The sequence below is a fragment of the Palaemon carinicauda genome, chromosome 44 (genome assembly GCF_036898095.1).
Source record: "Palaemon carinicauda isolate YSFRI2023 chromosome 44, ASM3689809v2, whole genome shotgun sequence".
NCBI classification, from domain to species: domain Eukaryota; kingdom Metazoa; phylum Arthropoda; class Malacostraca; order Decapoda; family Palaemonidae; genus Palaemon; species Palaemon carinicauda.
The window spans coordinates 31,875,586-31,896,716 of record NC_090768.1 but is presented as its reverse complement, the minus strand read 5'-3'; the positions used below and the strand labels follow the sequence as shown (position 1 = coordinate 31,896,716).

General features: G+C 37.9%; 2 protein-coding genes across 3 annotated transcripts; one reads left to right on the top strand and one right to left on the bottom strand.

The window, feature by feature from the left end:
* The first annotated feature begins 762 nt into the window (after positions 1 to 762).
* LOC137634111 (protein virilizer homolog) lies at positions 763 to 8,892 on the top strand. Of its 2 annotated transcripts, none has more exons than XM_068366333.1 (4): positions 763 to 899; positions 6,529 to 6,941; positions 7,345 to 7,546; positions 8,025 to 8,892. In XM_068366333.1, exons 2-4 carry the CDS (start codon positions 6,939 to 6,941, stop codon positions 8,132 to 8,134), a joined length of 315 nt encoding a protein of 104 aa, XP_068222434.1. In that variant the 5' UTR covers positions 763 to 899; positions 6,529 to 6,938; the 3' UTR covers positions 8,135 to 8,892. The 2 variants fall into 2 exon arrangements, with proteins under 2 accessions (XP_068222434.1, XP_068222435.1); XM_068366334.1 differs by lacking the exon at positions 763 to 899 and adding an exon at positions 1,028 to 1,051.
* A 1,826-nt stretch (positions 8,893 to 10,718) lies between these two features.
* LOC137634368 (uncharacterized) lies at positions 10,719 to 20,756 on the bottom strand. Its single transcript, XM_068366765.1, has 5 exons — positions 20,753 to 20,756; positions 16,023 to 20,051; positions 15,721 to 15,875; positions 11,886 to 15,573; positions 10,719 to 11,739 (listed from the first exon to the last, which is right to left on the bottom strand). The coding sequence occupies exons 1-2, from the start codon at positions 20,754 to 20,756 to the stop codon at positions 16,588 to 16,590; spliced, it is 3,468 nt and encodes a 1,155-aa protein (XP_068222866.1). The 3' UTR covers positions 10,719 to 11,739; positions 11,886 to 15,573; positions 15,721 to 15,875; positions 16,023 to 16,587.
* Positions 20,757 to 21,131: the final 375 nt, after the last annotated feature.

Here is a 21,131-nt window from a genome sequence, read left to right as displayed (position 1 = left end):
CAATTCTCCAGGATGAGGCTAAAGGAGATATCTATCTATCTATCTATCTATTGTTCTTGTGGTTCAAGATGAAGGTATTAAAATGGTAAGCCAAATTTATTTAAATGCTGTACAAGTTAAATACATAGCAGTATTGGCAGGATACATAATTTTATTTATTGTACTAGGTAGTAAATTTTTAAAATCCAGTGGCAGGTTGGTTTAATTTAAACCTTTAAAGAGTACTTTATATTAGTTAGAAATTAAGACTCGTAGGTGTGATTTACTGTTTTTTTTTTTCCAGTATAAGTTGTAATACCTTAAATGAAAAATGGAAATGTCTTCTACATAGGAAGTTAAATATAGATATACACCATCAGGGGCATACTGGCCATCTGGAAAATAATGGCCGCTTTGGCTAAACTCTAACTCTATGATAGGGGTAAATGAGAGAATGCAATAAAGGAAAATAAATATGTGATTATAAAAATGAGATAAAGACTATAGTAGCCTATATAATAGTTCCTAAACTTTTTATAGGCCATTGGGGGTGAATGTAGTTGGCTGGCATACCCATAAACTATTTCATTCAATTTATGGGAGAATGCCAGTTTTACAATTTAAGAAATATGAATTAGTGTTACCTTGCCAGAAGAAACACAGGGTATGGCAGTTTAAGGGGTGGGGGTTGTTGTCCCATGGTGGCGCTGCCCCTTCCCCCAGTAATTAGGATGGTTAGGATATGGCTCCTACGTTAGGTTAAGCAGGGAACCTTAGGTGGTGGTCGGTACAATCTTTCTATCCGAAGATAGTACCTGAACATAAGAAATGTTTATCGACTAGTAAGGCCAGGTAGTTGCAGACGATGCTTTCGGATTTGTTTATCTGGAGGTATTTGTACACGAAAATACATAAAGAAGGTTTGTATAGTGTTTCAATGTTCACTTATCTATTGAATATATCACTATTACAGTAGTAGACGTGTGGGTGGATGTATGATAGAGGCCACCTGTATGTATAGTGACGGTTGACGAAGAATAGGGCTGTTTAAGGGGCATGGCTTGTAGGTTTGGTAAGAAGGAGTGAAATTAGTTAGTATCCCTTTTTTATGCACGTTTGGGGGAGCTGACCACTCATATATAATGGTCCCGACCTGTATCGATAGGCCCTTATTACTGATAATCATAATAGACCTATCACTGTATCAGTCCGTGACTGGACCCGTGGGTTTGAATGACTGCACAGACATTGAAAAAAAAAAATTCTCATTCCTACATATTATTATTATTATTATTATTATTATTATTATTATTATTATTACTTGCAAAGCTACACCCCTACTTGGAAATGCAGGATGCTAAGAGCCTAGGTGCTCCAATATTGAAAATACCCCAGTGAGGATAGGGAGCAAGGAAAAATAGAATATTTTGAGAACAGAAACATTAAGATAAATATCGCCTATATAAACAAAACAGGAGTAAGAGATTAAGTTAGTGTGCCCGAGTGTACCTTCAATCAAGAGAACTCTACTCCAAGGTAGTGGAGGACCATGGTACAGAGGCTATGGCACTACCCAAGAATAGAGAATATTGAAGTAAAATATTGTATAATATTGTATCTAACCCATTTCAGAATTTTGCGATAGAGGGGTAAAAATGGGTAATTTTCACTTTTTTTACTTTTCTCGACTTCAATACATATCTGGTTGCCAGACATGGAAACAATTTTTGCGCCACATTGAGTTGGTATAGAATTTGAGCCCCATACATAGTATAATCAGAATCATGAATAATATTGTATCTAACCCATTTCAGAATTTTGCATTAGAGGAGTAAAAATTGGTAAATTTCACTTTTTTGACATTTCTCGACTGATATACATATCTGGTTGCCAGACATAGAAACAATTTTTGCGCCACATTGAGTTGGTATAGAATTTGAGCCCCATACATAGTATAATCAGAATCATGAATAATATTGTATCTAACCCATTCCAGAATTTTGCGATAGAGGGGTAAAAATGGGTAATTTTCACTTTTTTTACTTTTCTCGACTTCAATACATATCTGGTTGCCAGACATAGAAACAATTTTTGCGCCACATTGAGTTGGTATAGAATTTGAGCCCCATACATAGTATAATCAGAATCATGAATAATATTGTATCTAACCCATTCCAGAATTTTGCGATAGAGGGGTAAAAATGGTTAATTTTCACTTTTTTGACTTTTCTCGACTTCAATACATATCTGGTTGCCAGACATAGAAACAATTTTTGCGTCACATTGAGTTGGTATAGAATTTGAGCCCCATACATAGTATAATCAGAATCATGAATAAAATTGTATCTAACCCATTTCAGAATTTTGCATTAGAGGAGTAAAAATTGGTAAATTTCACTTTTTTGACATTTCTCGACTGATATACATATCTGGTTGCCAGACATAGAAACAATTTTTGCGCCACATTGAGTTGGTATAGAATTTGAGCCCCATACATAGTATAATCAGAATCATGAATAATATTGTATCTAACCCATTCCAGAATTTTGCATTAGAGGAGTAAAAATTGGTAAATTTCACTTTTTTGACATTTCTCGACTGATATACATATCTGGTTGCCAGACATAGAAACAATTTTTGCGCCACATTGAGTTGGTATAGAATTTGAGCCCCATACATAGTATAATCAGAATCATGAATAATATTGTATCTAACCCATTTCAGAATTTTGCATTAGAGTAAAAATTGGTAAATTTCACTTTTTTGACATTTCTCGACTGATATACATATCTGGTTGCCAGACATAGAAACAATTTTTGCGCCACATTGAGTTGGTATAGAATTTGAGCCCCATACATAGTATAATCAGAATCATGAATAATATTGTATCTAACCCATTTCAGAATTTTGCATTAGAGGAGTAAAAATTGGTAAATTTCACTTTTTTGACATTTCTCGACTGTTATACATATCTGGTTGCCAGACATAGAAACAATTTTTGCGCCACATTGAGTTGGTATAGAATTTGAGCCCCATACATAGTATAATCAGAATCATGAATAATATTGTATCTAACCCATTCCAGAATTTTGCATTAGAGGAGTAAAAATTGGTAAATTTCACTTTTTTGACATTTCTCGACTGATATACATATCTGGTTGCCAGACATAGAAACAATTTTTGCGCCACATTGAGTTGGTATAGAATTTGAGCCCCATACATAGTATAATCAGAATCATGAATAATATTGTATCTAACCCATTCCAGAATTTTGCATTAGAGGAGTAAAAATGGGTAAATTTCACTTTTTTGACATTTCTCGACTGATATACATATCTGGTTGCCAGACATAGAAACAATTTTTGCGCCACATTGAGTTGGTATAGAATTTGAGCCCCATACATAGTATAATCAGAATCATGAATAATATTGTATCTAACCCATTCCAGAATTTTGCATTAGAGGAGTAAAAATTGGTAAATTTCACTTTTTTGACATTTCTCGACTGATATACATATCTGGTTGCCAGACATAGAAACAATTTTTGCGCCACATTGAGTTGGTATAGAATTTGAGCCCCATACATAGTATAATCAGAATCATGAATAATATTGTATCTAACCCATTTCAGAATTTTGCATTAGAGGAGTAAAAATTGGTAAATTTCACTTTTTTGACATTTCTCGACTGATATACATATCTGGTTGCCAGACATAGAAACAATTTTTGCGCCACATTGAGTTGGTATAGAATTTGAGCCCCATACATAGTATAATCAGAATCATGAATAATATTGTATCTAACCCATTCCAGAATTTTGCATTAGAGGAGTAAAAATTGGTAAATTTCACTTTTTTGACATTTCTCGACTGATATACATATCTGGTTGCCAGACATAGAAACAATTTTTGCGCCACATTGAGTTGGTATAGAATTTGAGCCCCATACATAGTATAATCAGAATCATGAATAATATTGTATCTAACCCATTCCAGAATTTTGCATTAGAGGAGTAAAAATTGGTAAATTTCACTTTTTTGACATTTCTCGACTGATATACATATCTGGTTGCCAGACATAGAAACAATTTTTGCGCCACATTGAGTTGGTATAGAATTTGAGCCCCATACATAGTATAATCAGAATCATGAATAATATTGTATCTAACCCATTCCAGAATTTTGCATTAGAGGAGTAAAAATTGGTAAATTTCACTTTTTTGACATTTCTCGACTGATATACATATCTGGTTGCCAGACATAGAAACAATTTTTGCGCCACATTGAGTTGGTATAGAATTTGAGCCCCATACATAGTATAATCAGAATCATGAATAATATTGTATCTAACCCATTTCAGAATTTTGCATTAGAGGAGTAAAAATTGGTAAATTTCACTTTTTTGACATTTCTCGACTGATATACATATCTGGTTGCCAGACATAGAAACAATTTTTGCGCCACATTGAGTTGGTATAGAATTTGAGCCCCATACATAGTATAATCAGAATCATGAATAATATTGTATCTAACCCATTTCAGAATTTTGCATTAGAGGAGTAAAAATTGGTAAATTTCACTTTTTTGACATTTCTCGACTGTTATACATATCTGGTTGCCAGACATAGAAACAATTTTTGCGCCACATTGAGTTGGTATAGAATTTGAGCCCCATACATAGTATAATCAGAATCATGAATAATATTGTATCTAACCCATTCCAGAATTTTGCATTAGAGGAGTAAAAATTGGTAAATTTCACTTTTTTTGACATTTCTCGACTGATATACATATCTGGTTGCCAGACATAGAAACAATTTTTGCGCCACATTGAGTTGGTATAGAATTTGAGCCCCATACATAGTATAATCAGAATCATGAATAATATTGTATCTAACCCATTTCAGAATTTTGCATTAGAGGAGTAAAAATTGGTAAATTTCACTTTTTTGACATTTCTCGACTGATATACATATCTGGTTGCCAGACATAGAAACAATTTTTGCGCCACATTGAGTTGGTATAGAATTTGAGCCCCATACATAGTATAATCAGAATCATGAATAATATTGTATCTAACCCATTCCAGAATTTTGCATTAGAGGAGTAAAAATTGGTAAATTTCACTTTTTTGACATTTCTCGACTGATATACATATCTGGTTGCCAGACATAGAAACAATTTTTGCGCCACATTGAGTTGGTATAGAATTTGAGCCCCATACATAGTATAATCAGAATCATGAATAATATTGTATCTAACCCATTTCAGAATTTTGCATTAGAGGAGTAAAAATTGGTAAATTTCACTTTTTTGACATTTCTCGACTGATATACATATCTGGTTGCCAGACATAGAAACAATTTTTGCGCCACATTGAGTTGGTATAGAATTTGAGCCCCATACATAGTATAATCAGAATCATGAATAATATTGTATCTAACCCATTTCAGAATTTTGCATTAGAGGAGTAAAAATTGGTAAATTTCACTTTTTTGACATTTCTCGACTGATATACATATCTGGTTGCCAGACATAGAAACAATTTTTGCGCCACATTGAGTTGGTATAGAATTTGAGCCCCATACATAGTATAATCAGAATCATGAATAATATTGTATCTAACCCATTTCAGAATTTTGCATTAGAGGAGTAAAAATTGGTAAATTTCACTTTTTTGACATTTCTCGACTGATATACATATCTGGTTGCCAGACATAGAAACAATTTTTGCGCCACATTGAGTTGGTATAGAATTTGAGCCCCATACATAGTATAATCAGAATCATGAATAATATTGTATCTAACCCATTCCAGAATTTTGCGATAGAGGGGTAAAAATGGGTAATTTTCACTTTTTTGACATTTCTCGACTGATATACATATCTGGTTGCCAGACATAGAAACAATTTTTGCGCCACATTGAGTTGGTATAGAATTTGAGCCCCATACATAGTATAATCAGAATCATGAATAATATTGTATCTAACCCATTCCAGAATTTTGCATTAGAGGAGTAAAAATTGGTAAATTTCACTTTTTTGACATTTCTCGACTGATATACATATCTGGTTGCCAGACATAGAAACAATTTTTGCGCCACATTGAGTTGGTATAGAATTTGAGCCCCATACATAGTATAATCAGAATCATGAATAATATTGTATCTAACCCATTCCAGAATTTTGCATTAGAGGAGTAAAAATTGGTAAATTTCACTTTTTTGACATTTCTCGACTGATATACAGTACATATCTGGTTGCCAGACATAGAAACAATTTTTGCGCCACATTGAGTTGGTATAGAATTTGAGCCCCATACATAGTATAATCAGAATCATGAATAATATTGTATCTAACCCATTTCAGAATTTTGCGATAGAGGAGTAAAAATGAGTAATTTTCACTTTTTTTACTTTTCTCGACTTCAATACATATCTGGTTGCTAGACATAGAAACAATTTTTGCGTCACATTGAGTTGGTATAGAATTTGAGCCCCATACATAGTATAATCAGAATCATGAATAATATTGTATCTAACCCATTTCAGAATTCTGCAGATTGATGGATAAAAACGGGTAACTTCAAAGTTGGGTTACTTAGGTTTCATACTGGTGCTAGTATTACGTTATGGGTTGGAGGTTAGCTGTGGAAAAAGACCGAGAATTTATCAACATAGGCTATAACACTTCAACGTCCAAATATCCTGAGCGGGATCTTTAAAACACCTACTTTGTGGTATTCAAGGTGAACAAGTTCATGCTTGAATGAAATTTACTCTTTGGCAACTCATAGCTACACTCCTCTGCTCTTTGAATCAGCCAATCAAAAGCTGCCTGCCCCTCTCATCAAAACTGTTGGGCGTTCGAAAGACACCTCAGGCATCCTCTGGTTGGAAAAGCGTCAAGACATATCGCAGCTACCTCCAAAGATTTGCCCACTCCCCCAACCTTCGTAATCATGGTAAGTACACAGTGACTGTGAGATAGTGAAGCCTACCTTTTGATGTGGATTTGCAGTGCTTTAGTGTTACTGAAGTGTCGTAGTGACTAATGAAAAAAGTATTGATCACATGCGGGATACTTAGGTCGAGTTTAGAGAGACCACGCTCATCCCACGTGGAACCTTTTGGACCGTAACGGTTAAACCAGCCAATAGAATACGACACCTAACAAATTTATTTTAGTGCTTGGTTTAGAAATTTTTGAATATTTTTACTAAAAATGATAGTGATGATTTAGAGATGTTAGGTTCATGTGCATGTAAATTATTAACTTACAAGGGATTGAATGATAGGTTTTTGTTAGGCAAAGTTACATTTTTTCCATTACATGAATTTAGAATTGTTTTTTTTATGTTTTTGCAGTTTCACAGCCATATGTTTTATGGGCATCGCAATGCTGCATTGGAGATTCAGGATTGTACACCATGGGTAGCCCCTGACGATGCTGAAGGAAGTGATGTGGACGAGGGCCCTTTGGACGTTAACAGTGATGACGACGACCCTACCGATGTTCCTGACGCAGGCCTTACTCAGGAGGATGCCTTTGACCCTTCTATCTCTGGAGGTTAGTATGAGAGAGAGAGGGAGAGAGAGAGAGAGAGAGAGAGAGAGAGAGAGAGAGAGAGAGAGAGATATATCTGTTTTAAAAATTGTTTTTAAAAGTCTTGTTGTTATAAGGGTTCTTTAAATTTTGTTGCTCTTTAAATGGTGTGTAAACAATGGGTATTTTTAAAACTTATTTGTTTACTTGCATTCTCACTGACATACACATGCACACACATGCTCTCACACAAGCACACATTAATGCACTCACACATGCACACGCAAGCACACACAATGCACACACACAATGCACACACACAATGCACACACACATGCAGACCCACATGCACACACACAAGCACACATGCATGCACACACAAGCACACATGCATGCACACACAAGCACACATGCATGCACACACAAGCACACATGCATGCACAAACACAAGCACACATGATTCATTTACTGTTTCACTAATGTTACTTTATTCTTGTTTCAGCTCGCAAGGTCAATGTTGTCCCTCAGGAGATGCCTGTGGAAGAGGAAGCTGAGGTTGAGCATAAGAGGTCTCGTGCTGATGAATGGAAAAAGGACGACATTGATATCTAGTCCCTGCCAAACTTCATTCATCCACAGCCGGACTTTTTGAGGGAACCTTATGAATATTTCTCCCAGTTCTTCACAGCTGAATTGTGGGAACACATTGTGTTCCAATCCAACCTGTATTCAAGACAGAAGGATGTAAGTAGCAACTTCCACATATCAGAAGAGGATCTTATGGTTTTCCTTTGCCTCATCATGTACATGGGCCTGGTTTCCCTCCCTAGCATAGTCGACTTCTGGGCCGTGAAGACCAGGAGTCCTCAAGTTGCAGACTTCATGTCCAGGAACCGCTTCAAGTCAATTTGATCTTCCCTTCACTTCAACGACAATGACCAGGCAGCAACCACAGCCTCCCAAGATTGATTCTTCAAGGTGAGAGTCCCCTTCACCGAGGTCAAAAGAGTTCCTGAATTTCCCGAGACCCCTATCCACTCCATTGAAGTGATCGTCACCTACAAGGGCACAAGGGCCGGTAACCTTCACCAGCATGTAGCCAAGAAGCCTGACAAGTGGGGGTACAAGTTGTTCTGCCGCTCCAGCGTGGCTAGATTTGTGCTGGATGTACGAGGAATGCAAGGTGGCCCTATGCCTCACTAAAAGTAGGAATTGCTTTGCTTCCTTTCATAAGGTTTGTAAGTAAGTGTGTACTGTATGTTTCAATTTTTATAATTATGAGTAAGTTTTATTATATTTTGTGTATTTTTTTACTCTTTTTGTTTTGTATTGTATATTGTATTTCTTATATTAATTAAATTGTAAAGCCATCTCTGTGTTTCTGTTATACATTGGAACAAAAAAAAGTGATTCATCAATAATAATCATATGATTTGTGGGCAAATCAACTTTAGTATAAACATGAAAAAGTTTACCGTTATGGCCCAAACGATCCCATATGAGATGAGCATGGTCCGCCTAAACTTGCCCAAGTTACCTATATGGGATATTTTATTGCATGCAATTATTTCACTAATTTTGAAACTTTTTTGAAAATACATAGGAGTAAAAAGGTCTTGATATTTACCAATATAATAACCTACTAAAAGGATTTTTTAAAGTTTCCCATAAAACCTAGGGTGGACTTTAAAGGGATAATGTGTTTTACGATTGCTGTCGCAGTTACAGGAATATTAGAGTTGAAGTTCTGTCTTAGTAGGCTTGTTTCTGGACAATGCAATAGGTAGTGTTGCAGAGGTTCATCTGTCAGTTGCCGACAGTTGTTGTCTTTCCGGTCTGTTGTGCTGCTGTGGCCTTGTCGATATCGATGATGATTTGCCAGTTGCATAGATATCCTAGTTGCAGTCTGCAAATAATGACTGCAACTTAGCGGGGAATATTTCTTGTAATAGGATACGGGATTAGGTTAGTTGCTTTGATGTACCATTTGGCCAATCTGGAGCCATCAAGAAAGGCTAGCCTTACTTCACTTGTCTTTTGCATGTTGTAAAAGGCTATCCTTTGATTCTTGATGGTTTTCAGTGATGTTGAAGTGATATTGATTGTCTAGCACATTATTGCAGACTTGGCTAGGTAATCGGCCTCGTCATTTCCAATGATTCCAGTGTGTTGAAATTCAATTCAGGATGATCAGCCTATTGTTGCTTTGGTGACCTAATGCTAGATACAGTACTGAATTGCTGTGATTAGGTAGACATTTTCAGTGGGTTCTTTTTTGCTGAGAGCCCGAATGGCTCCTCTTGAATCCGTGTGGATTGTTGTATTTCATCCAGGTAGACTGGCCGAGTGTTCTAGGGCTTTTGGCAATCGCCACTAGCTCAGTTTGCAGGGTGGAGGCGTGGTTGGAAAGCCTCCAGTTTTCTCTGTAGCCTGATGGAGAAATGATTGTTGCTGCTGCTGCTGTTGCAAGGATATCATAATCCAGTGATCCATCAGTATAGCAGATGTTCAAGGCGTAGGTGTTGCCGATTGCATTTTCGGCTGCTGCTGTAAGTTGTTCTGGCGTGCAGAGAGCTTTGCTTGCTGCTGGGAGGATGGTAAAGTTGTACTGGAAGGGATTTGGTGACCACGGGGCCGAAGTGATGTAGCCATTGTGCTTTTATTTCTTATAGGCTTCATTTTGCATTTGCATTCCTCTAAGTGTATCCAGCAGTCTCTTTGCGTGTGTCCTTGGAGGATCAATCTCCTCTGCCAAGGATAAGGTGTCAATTGAGGTTGTTGTTCAGAAGTCTCTGTCTGCTTTGAATGACTTGAATATAATGCTGCAATTTCTGATATCTATCCTAGCCGAAATGAAAATTTGTTTAGTTTCATCTCTTTAGAAGCAGTCTTCGCCATATTTGAGAGCTTCTGATGAGTCTCATGACATTGTTTCTTACCACTTCTAAGGAAGCTTTTTGAGTTTCACTCACTGAGGTGACTGTAGGTGCTGCATAGTCGATGTGGGATTGAATTGTTAAATGTAGAACAGCCTTAGGAGGCTGTTTGATACTCCTTATTTAAGGGAGTCCGTTCATTTTATTGCTGAGAGGCGAATTTTTGTTTTCTCTCTGAAATAGGTTAATTCGCTGGTAGGTAATAGAGTTTTATTGATGATTACTCCTAGATACATAAAATGGGGGATAAAAATAAGTAATTTTCATGTTTTTTACTTTTATTGAAAAAATAATAATCTCTGTCAGACGTAGAAATAATATTTTCGACATATTGGGATGGTATAAAAATTAAACCACATACGTAGTATAATAAAAATTATGTATAATATTGTATCTAACCCATTTCAGAATTCTGCAGATTGAGGGGTAAATATGGGTAGTTTTCAAGTTATTTTTTACTTTTCTTGAAAAAAATACATATCTGGTTGCCAGACATAGAAATGATTTTTGCGCAGCATTGACTTGGTATATAATTTGATCCACATACATAGTTTAAACCAAATCTTGTATAATATTGTAGATAACCCATTTCAAAATTCTGCAGACTAAGGGGTAGAAATGAGTAATTTTCACATTTTTTACTTTTCCCAACTAAACTACATCTGGTGGCCAGACATAAAAATAATTTTGAAGACTCATTGAGCTTGTATAGAACTTGAACCACATACATAGTATAATGAGAATCTTGTATAATATTGTATCTAACCCATTTCAGAATTCTGCAGATTGGGGGATAAAAATGGGTAATTTTCACTTTTTTTACTTTTCTCGAAAAAAATACATCTCTGGTTGCCAGACAGAAATGTTATTGGCAATTTGAGTTTACATTTAACCTATTAATATACAGTATGACTCATATGTTTGCTTGGAAATCATTTTAACTCAAGATAATTTTTTATTATAGTACTTTAATTATAGCAAAAATTACATTGACTATAAATTTCAATCAAAAGGCCATCTTTATACTTAAAGGTGTTTTTTTTTTTTTTAACCACAAAAATATTATTGGACATTTGAATTTATATTTAACCTAACAATACATGACTTGACTGTTCACATGTAAATACCATTGAGTCAAGATGATTTTTTTTTTCAGTATAATACTTCAATAAATATTATGGGGTGATCTGGTAGCAGCAGCATCTGAGGTGATCTGGTGTCAGCGGCATGTGGCGTGCCCTCTTGGCAGTGGCATCTTGCATGACCTGGTGGCAGCGGCATCTGGCAAAAATCACCTTGACTATAAATTTCAATCAAAAGGCCATCTTTATACTTAAAGGTGCTTTTTTGAACCACAAAATATTATTGGACATTTGAATTTTTATTTAACTTTACAATACATGACTTGACTGTTCACATGTAAATACCTTTGAGTCAGGATGATTTTTTTTTTTCAGTATAATACTTCAATAAATATTATGGGGTGATCTGGTAGCAGCAGTATCTGGGGTGACCTGGTGACAGCGGCATCAGTCATGACCTGGTGGCAGCGGCATCTGGCAAAAATCAACTTGACTATAAATTTCAATCAAAAGGCCATCTTTATACTTAAAGGTGCTTTTTTGAACCACAAAATATTATTGGACATTTGAATTTATATTTAACTTCACAATACATGACTTGACTGTTCACATGTAAATACCTCCGAGTCAAGATTATTTTTTTTTCAGTATAATAATACAACATAAATATACCAAGGCACCTCCCCCAATTTTGGGGGGTTGCCGACATCAACAAATGAAACAAAACAAAAAGGGGACCTCTACTCTCTACGTTCCTCCCAGCCTGACAAGGAACCCAACCGAGTTCAGCTGGTACTGCTAGGGTGCCACAGCCCACCCTCCCACCCTCCCCCGTTGTCCACCACAGATGAAGCTTCATAATGCTGAATCCCCTACTGCTGCTACCTCCGCGGTCATCTAAGGCACCGGAGGAAGCAGCAGGGCCTACTGGAACTGCGTCACAATTGCTCGCCATTCATTCCTATTTCTAGCATGCTCTCTTGCCTCTCTCACATCTATCCTCCTATCACCAAGAGCTTCCTTCACTCCATCCATCCACCCAAACCTTGGTCTTCCCCTTGTACTTCTCCCATCAACTCTTGCATTCATCACCTTCTTTAGCAGACAGCCATTTTCCATTCTCTCAACATCGCCAAACCACCTCAACAGATTCATATCCACTCTAGCTGCTAACTCATTTCTTACACCCGTTCTCACTCTCACCACTTTGTTTCTAACCCTATCTACTCGAGATACACCAGCCATACTCCTTAGACACTTCATCTCAAACACATTCAATTTCTGTCTCCATCACTTTCATTCCCCACAACTCCGATCCATACATCACAGTTGGTACAATCACTTTCTCATATAGAACTCTCTTTACATTCATGCCCAACCCTCTATTTTCTACTACTCCCTTAACTGCCCCCAACACTTTGCATCCTTCATTCACTCCCTGACGTACATCTGCTTCCACTCCACCATTGGCTGCAACAACAGACCCCAAGTACTTGAACTGATCCACCTCCTGAAGTAACTCTCCATTCAACATGACATTCAACCTTGCACCACCCTCCCTTCTCGTACATCTCATAACCTTACTCTTACCCACATTAACTCTCAACTTCCTTCTCTCACACACCCTTCCAAATTCTGTCACTAATCGCCCAAGCTTCTCTTCCGCATCTGCAACCAGTACAGTATCATCCGCAAACAACAACGATTTACCTCCCATTCATGATCATTCTCGCCTACCAGTTTTAATCCTCGTCCAAGCACTCGAGCATTCACCTCTCTCACCACTCCATCAACATACAAGTTAAACAACCACGGCGACATCACACATCCCTGTCTCAGCCCCACTCTCACCGGAAACCAATCACTCACTTCATTTCCTATTCTAACACATGCTTTACTACCTTTGTAGAAACTTTTCACTGCTTGCAACAACCTTCCACCAACTCCATATAACCTCATCATATTCAACATTGCTTCCCTATCAACTCTATCATATGCTTTCTCCGGATCCATAAATGCAACATACACCTCCTTACCTTTTGCTAAATATTTCTCGCATATCTGCCTAACTGATAAAATCTGATTCATACAACCCCTACCTCTTCTAAAACCACCCTGTACTTTTAAGATTGCATTCTCTGTTTTATCTTTAATCCTATTAATCATTACTCTACCATACACTTTTCCAACTACACTCAACAAACTAATACCTCTTGAATTACAACACTCATGCACATCTCCCTTACCCTTATATAGTGGTACAATACATGCACAAACCCAATCTACTGGTACCATTGACAACACAAAACACATATTAAACAATCTCACCAACCATTCAAGTACAGTCACACCCCCTTCCTTCAACATCTCAGCTCTCACACCATCCATACCAGATGCTTTTCCTACTCTCGTTTCATCTAGTGCTCTCCTCACTTCCTCTATTGTAATCTCTCTCTCTCATTCTCATCTCCCATCACCGGGACCTCAACACCTGCAACAGCAATTATATATGCCTCCCTATTATCCTCAACATTCAGTAAACTTTCAAAATATTCCGGCCACCTTTTCCTTGCCTCCTCTCATTTTAACAACCTTCCATTTCCATCTTTCACTGTCTCTTCAATTCTTGAGCCAGCCTTCCTTACTTTCTTCACTTCTTTCCAAAACAACTTTTTCTTATTCTCTTCATATGACTGACCCAATCCCTGACCCCACCTCAGGTCAGCTGCCCTCTTTGCCTCGCGTACCTTGAGCTTTACTTCCACATTTTTTCTCTATATTTTTCATACTTCTCTATACTATTACTTTGCAGCCATTCTTCAAAAGCCCTCTTTTTCTCTTCCACTTTTACCTTCACTCCTTCATTCCACCATTCATTGCCCTTCCTCATGCTGCCTCCAACAACCTTCTTGCCACATACATCACTTGCAATCCCAACAAAATTTTCTTTTATTAACTTCCACTCCTCTAAATTACCAGTTTCTCTTACTCTCACTTCGTCATATGCCATTTTCAACCTTTCCTGATATTTACTTTTTACCCCCGGTTTTATTAGCTCTTCAACCCTCACTAGCTCCCTTTTACATCCACCTACTCTATTCCCCCATTCTTTTGCTACAACTAATTTTCCTTTCACCAAAAAATGATCAGACATACCGTTAGCCATACCCCTAAACACGTGCACGTCTTTCAATCTTCCAGACATTCTTTTAGTTAGCAACACAATCCATTAATGCCCTTTCTACTACTCTTCCATTTGCCACTCTTACCCATGTATACTTGTTTTTATCTTTCTTTTTGAAAAAGCTAGCATTTATTACCATCTCTTGTTCAACACACATATCTACCAGTCTCTCACCACTCTCATTTTCACCTGGTACGCCATACTTCCCAATGACACCTTATACCTCTCCAGCGCCCACTCAAGCATTTAAGTCACCCATGACAACTACATAATTCCTTCTACCCAGTCCTTCTACACACCTAGTTAATTCATTCCCGAACTCATTCTGCTCTTCTTCACTTTTCTCACTACCTGGCCTATACGCACTGACAAACGGCCAACATTCCCTACCCAACCTAACCCTTACCCACATTAAACTAAATGATATCTCCTTCCATTCCACTACTTTACCTGTCATCCATTCACTCAGCAATAAAGCCACAACCTCTCTCGCTCTTCCCCTTTCAATCCCAGACACTCTACCAGACATTTCACCAAACATCACTTCACCCTTTCCTTTTATCTTCGTCTCACTCAAGACCAATACATCCATCCTTCTATTCCTAAACATACTTCCAATCTCACATCTTTTATTCTCTATCGTACTACATCCACGCACATTCAAACACCCCAAAACTAGAGTGCGGGGAGCAGTCACTCTCCCCCAGCTCCATCTCTTTGTTGACATCTCGCAGGATTATTTATTATGGGGTGATCTGGTAGCAGCAGCACGTGGGGTGATCTGGTGTCAGCGGCATGTGGCGTGCCCTCTTGGCAGTGGCATCTTGCATGACCTGGTGGCAGCGGCATCTGGCAAAAATTACATTGACTATAAATTTCAATCAAAAGGCCATCTGTATACTTAAAGGTGCTTTTTTGAACCACAAAAATATTATTGGACATTTGAATTTATATTTAACTTAACAATATATGACTTGACTGTTCACATGTAAATACCTTTTGAGTCAAGATTATTTTTTTTTTCAGTATAATACTTCAATAAATATTATGGGGTGATCTGGTAGCAGCAGCATCTGAGGTGATCTGGTGTCAGCGGCATGTGGCGTGCCCTCTTGGCAGTGGCATCTTGCATGACCTGGTGGCAGCGGCATCTGGCAAAAATTACATTGACTATAAATTTCAATCAAAAGGCCATCTGTATACTTAAAGGTGCTTTTTTGAACCACAAAAATATTATTGGACATTTGAATTTATATTTAACTTAACAATATATGACTTGACTGTTCACATGTAAATACCTTTGAGTCAAGATGATTTTTTTTCATTATAATAATACTTCAATCGGTATTATGGGGTGATCTGGTAGCAGCAGTATCTGGGGTGACCTGGTGACAGCGGCATCAGTCATGACCTGGTGACAGCGGCATCAGTCATGACCTGGTAACAGCGGCATCAGTCATGACCTGGTAACAGCGGCATCAGTCATGACCTGGTGGCAGCAGCATCTGGGGTGATCTAGTGGCAGCAGCATCTGGGGTAATCTGGTGGCAGTGGCTTCTGGCATGACCTGATGGCAGCAGCATCTGGGATGATCTGGTGGCAGCAGCATCTGGAGTGATCTAGTGGCAGCAGCATCTGGAGTGATCTAGTGGCAGCAGCATCTGGAGTGATATGGTTGCAGTGGGTTCCAGCCTGACCTGGTGGCAGTGGCTTCCAGCCTGACCTGGTGGCAGTGGCATCTTGCATGACCTAGTGGCAGCGACATCTTGCATGACCTGGTGGCAGTGGCATCTGACGTTAGCTGTTAGCCGTGGTGTCCAGCATGGTCTACTCCTGGATGGTAGGCAACAGATCAAAACTCTTCTACTCCTCCTCAATGCACCCTTTCATTAATTCAACAGCCATTTTATACCTGTACAATGTTGCAAATTCAGGGTGGACTGGTAGTTTCTTCCTCAAAACAATGGCTTTGGCAGTAGCGCAGACAAATACACCACAGCTACTACCATCATTCTGCTTTTGGAAAGCCTTGTTGGAACTGAAAAAACAGCATCTCCAGTCACTGAACTTTATTATCTCACCTTCGTGTACGAGGACCTCATATGCTAGATACCTGAATAACTGGAATACAAGATCCCTGTTTTCTGTTGTTAAAGAATTGGAATAATATACAATTTTGTTCTTCATGTCAACCACACACATTGTCCAGTGTCTATTCTCATCCTCGTTGATAGGTATCAAAACAAAATCAAAACGGGCCCATGATAAATGCCTACTTTCACTTCCATAAACAACAATTTTGGTGAAATTTCCTGACAGAAGCTTTTGACTGAACCATCCAGAGTCCACAGAATGGATCTTCCCAATGGAAAGATTGCACAAGAGATGCATATATGCATTTATCTCCTTTGATGTGAGCCAGTTCTGTGGTTTAGTGAGTGAATTTATCATCCGCTGGTCAATAACCATGTTTTGAATGACAGTTTGTTTAAACTTCCTTCTTTGCAAGGTGACCTCATCTAAAGAACCCAGTGACAAGGATTCCAACTGTGAAAAGTCCAGACTGCAATAACTTGGCAAGACATACACGACTGTAGAAGGCTGCTTGTCATAAAACAATAACACCTCCGAGCAACTCTGTAGAGATACAGCATTCCCAGTACTTGAGTCACTTTGTTTCTCTAACCTTCCACCAACTTTTTTTAACAAACTGCAAGCTCCTCCACTGTCAAACGCAAGGGCAGACACTGCGGTATATGTTCCTCCAAGAAGAGGTAGAGCACATATGACAGATGACTGGATGTTCAAGGTTGAGATTTCTGGAACATAGAAATCGCCAGTCATGAGAGAGGTGCAGTCTTTGACATGCACCAATAATGTTTTTGGCAGAGCTGAAACAAAAACTTGGAAATTATCGCTCTGACAATTGCATCGTTGTGGGAAATCAGAGGGACCAACTTTTTGCAAAGCATCCACACAGGTGGAAACAGTCAGCCTATCCACTTCTAAAATCAGCAACTGCGACGACTTATGCTTTCTGCGTTGACAATTTCTACACTTCCATATCTTCTCGCAAACACTCTCAAAGCATTCTATTCCAACTGAGACACTATTCTCATCTTGTTTAAATAAAAAAGTATCAACTGCTTCTATTAGTTCAATACAGGATCTATATGAACAAGAAATAGTCCCAAGTCCTGATTCCAGTGCTTCCAAAGTATGGTTGTCAATATGGCCAGATGCTATCGATTTCAACATTTGTTTCTTCAAAGACATCGAACGAGCTTGACCAAAATTTTCAGTTGAAGCTTGTTGCAGGCCACCAGTATAAGACAGGCACTTCAACATTGGCCTAATAATAGCTGGAATCTTGGCAGGCACTCTGTCATACATGAAGACATAAGAACCACTTGCAAGTCTACTGTCATTCAAAGGTCTGGTACTGACATTTAAATCATCATATTCAATGAAATGCTGTTTGGTTTTGTCCAACACAAAGGTTGTGTAATGTCCTGTTGCTAAGGAAGCCCCATGATGACAAACAACACTTTTGAGGTGGTAGGACATGTTACTTGAAATATTTGTATCACAGAATTGGCTCAAATTCAGAACTTGGTCAATTTCAATTTTGTCCATAACCTTTGATGATCTTCCATTTTCAAAGCGAAATCGTTTCAAAAGAATGATGACTGTGTTTGGAAGTTGCACTATTTTATATGACTGGCTAGCATCTTCTTCACACTGATTGCACTCGACTGTCTTTCCACTACCGAAGTTTTGACTTTGGCTCATTAGCTGAAATAAGGTGATTCTTCCTCTGACTTTGCTGGACTTATCAGGAAATGCAAGTAGTAAGTCATGTTCTAATCCTTCTAAATTACATCCATTTTTCTTGCAAACTCTAGTTTCTCTTATCAAAACTTCTCGATCTTTTTTTTCGCCCATGAACTGTACAATGGAGGTATAAAACTCGTGAACGTCTTGCTGTTGTTCAATTGTGAAAGCATCTGGATTTGCATCAACTACACACTTCAATGCCTGTTCAACTAGTTGAGATGGTACCTGGTCTTTACACTCTCTCTCACATTTGAGAAACATTAATATGTCCAGTATGCTGTTCTTTTCTTTGTCTATTGCTTGCCTCCGTTTACCACATGACTCGACTTCAACAGGACTCTGTTTTGTAGTGCTTTCAAGCATCCTGGTTGAGATGTTACTGGCATGTAATGCTTGTATGGTAGCATTAAACCAGCAGGTGTTACCCTTATTTAGCATTCCACAAGACTGGATGCTGTTTGTGTCCGAGTGGTCACCCACAGGTGTACAAATCTTTCCACGATGAGAGTCTTGTTTCTTCTCAGTTGCAGGCAGAGAAAATTTGTCATTTGGTGGCGACTGAAAAATGCCTTTTGTCCTCTTTAAATTTGCTGGCTGAGGTTTTCTCTTTGCCCATCTTTCCTGCAGTAGCTGGGTTTTCTTTTTATATGTATTCTTCTGATGCTTCCCAATCAAAGATGGGGCTTTGAGGCAGTCACGGGCTGCAATAATCTGGGCCGAAGTAGTTGCCTCATACAGCATATGTGAGAATACATCTATTCTTGATTGAGTTCTGTCATCCAAATGAAGGTTTTTGATAATTCTAAATCTGTTTTCTGAGAGAGCAGTTGTCTTTGCCAAAATGAGCGAGTTTTTGTGCATCTTGTATAATGGATTGAAGGTTGTCAAGTCTCCAAGCAGCAAAGCAGACCAAAGGGGAAACAGTGGTAAATAAAACTTCAGGATATGCTCCATATACTTCAAACTGAAGAAAGGATTTGCTTCTTTATCAGAGGAATCAGTATCAGTGTTTGCTGCAATTTGATTTGCCCATGTTTTGAAAGGTGATTTGTCTCCAAGCAGTAAATAATCTTCTTCAGTATAAGACCCGGACTTCACAATCTTCTCATCGCCTGGTGTTCCTTCTGTCTGTACACTTGTCTCTGCATCTGCTACTGAGGTATCGAAATTGTTAATTTTCACCATCAGTCTCTCAACACTTTGTTTTGTCACAGCATTCAGCGTAGGATTTTTCAAAGAGACACATATATCGTGCAGGATCTGTTCAGCTTCGGACATAGTTCTAGCGTTCATCAGTAAACTTATCATGTACATTCCAAACTTTATATTTCTTTTGTAGTTGAGAAGACAGAATTTCTTAACCTTGTTCATAAAATGGCTGGCACACAAATGGACAATGGTTTTCTTTGTAGCATCAGTCACACTAGCTGTACCTTTAAAAATATTCCAACATCTTTGTAGATATCCATTCAGAGTCTCCCAATTAAAGCCTGGAATGGGTTAGATACAATATTATTCATGATTCTGATTATTCTATGTATGGGGCTCAAATTCTATACCAACTCAATGTGGCGCAAAAATTGTTTCTATGTCTGGCAACCAGATATGTATATCAGTCGAGAAATGTCAAAAAAGTGAAATTTACCAATTTTTACTCCTCTAATGCAAAATTCTGGAATGGGTTAGATACAATATTATTCATGATTCTGATTATACTATGTATGGGGCTCAAATTCTATACCAACTCAATGTGGCGCAAAAATTGTTTCTATGTCTGGCAACCAGATATGTATATCAGTCGAGAAAAGTCAAAAAAGTGAAAATTACCCATTTTTACCCCTCTATCGCAAAATTCTGAAATGGGTTAGATACAATATTATTCATGATTCTGATTATACTATGTATGGGGCTCAAATTCTATACCAACTCAATGTGACGCAAAAATTGTTTCTATGTCCGGCAACCAGATATGTATATCAGTCGAGAAAAGTCAAAAAAGTGAAAATTACCCATTTTTACCCCTCTATCGCAAAATTCTGAAATGGGTTAGATACAATATTATTCATGATTCTGATTATACTATGTATGGGGCTCAAATTCTATACCAACTCAATGTGGCGCAAAAATTGTTTCTATGTCTGGCAACCAGATACGTATTTCAGTCGAGCAAAGTAAAAAAAGTGAAAATTACCCATTTTTACCCCTCTATCGCAAAATTCTGGAATGGGTTAGATACAATATTATTCATGATTCTGATTATACTATGTATGGGGCTCAAATTCTATACCAACTCAATGTGGCGCAAAAATTGTTTCTATGTCTGGCAACCAGATATGTATATCAGTCGAGAAAAGTCAAAAAAGTGAAAATTACCCATTTTTACCCCTCTATCGCAAAATTCTGAAATGGGTTAGATACAATATTATTCATGATTCTGATTATACTATGTATGGGGCTCAAATTCTATACCAACTCAATGTGACGCAAAAATTGTTTCTATGTCTGGCAACCAGATACGTATTTCAGTCGAGCAAAGTAAAAAAAGTGAAAATTACCCATTTTTACCCCTC

Excerpts from the sequence above, each read along its gene's own strand:
- LOC137634111 (XM_068366333.1), top strand. Across the intron at positions 7,547-8,024 it reads TGACCCTTCTATCTCTGGAG|CTCGCAAGGTCAATGTTGTC; the intron begins GTTAGTATGAGA and ends TTCTTGTTTCAG.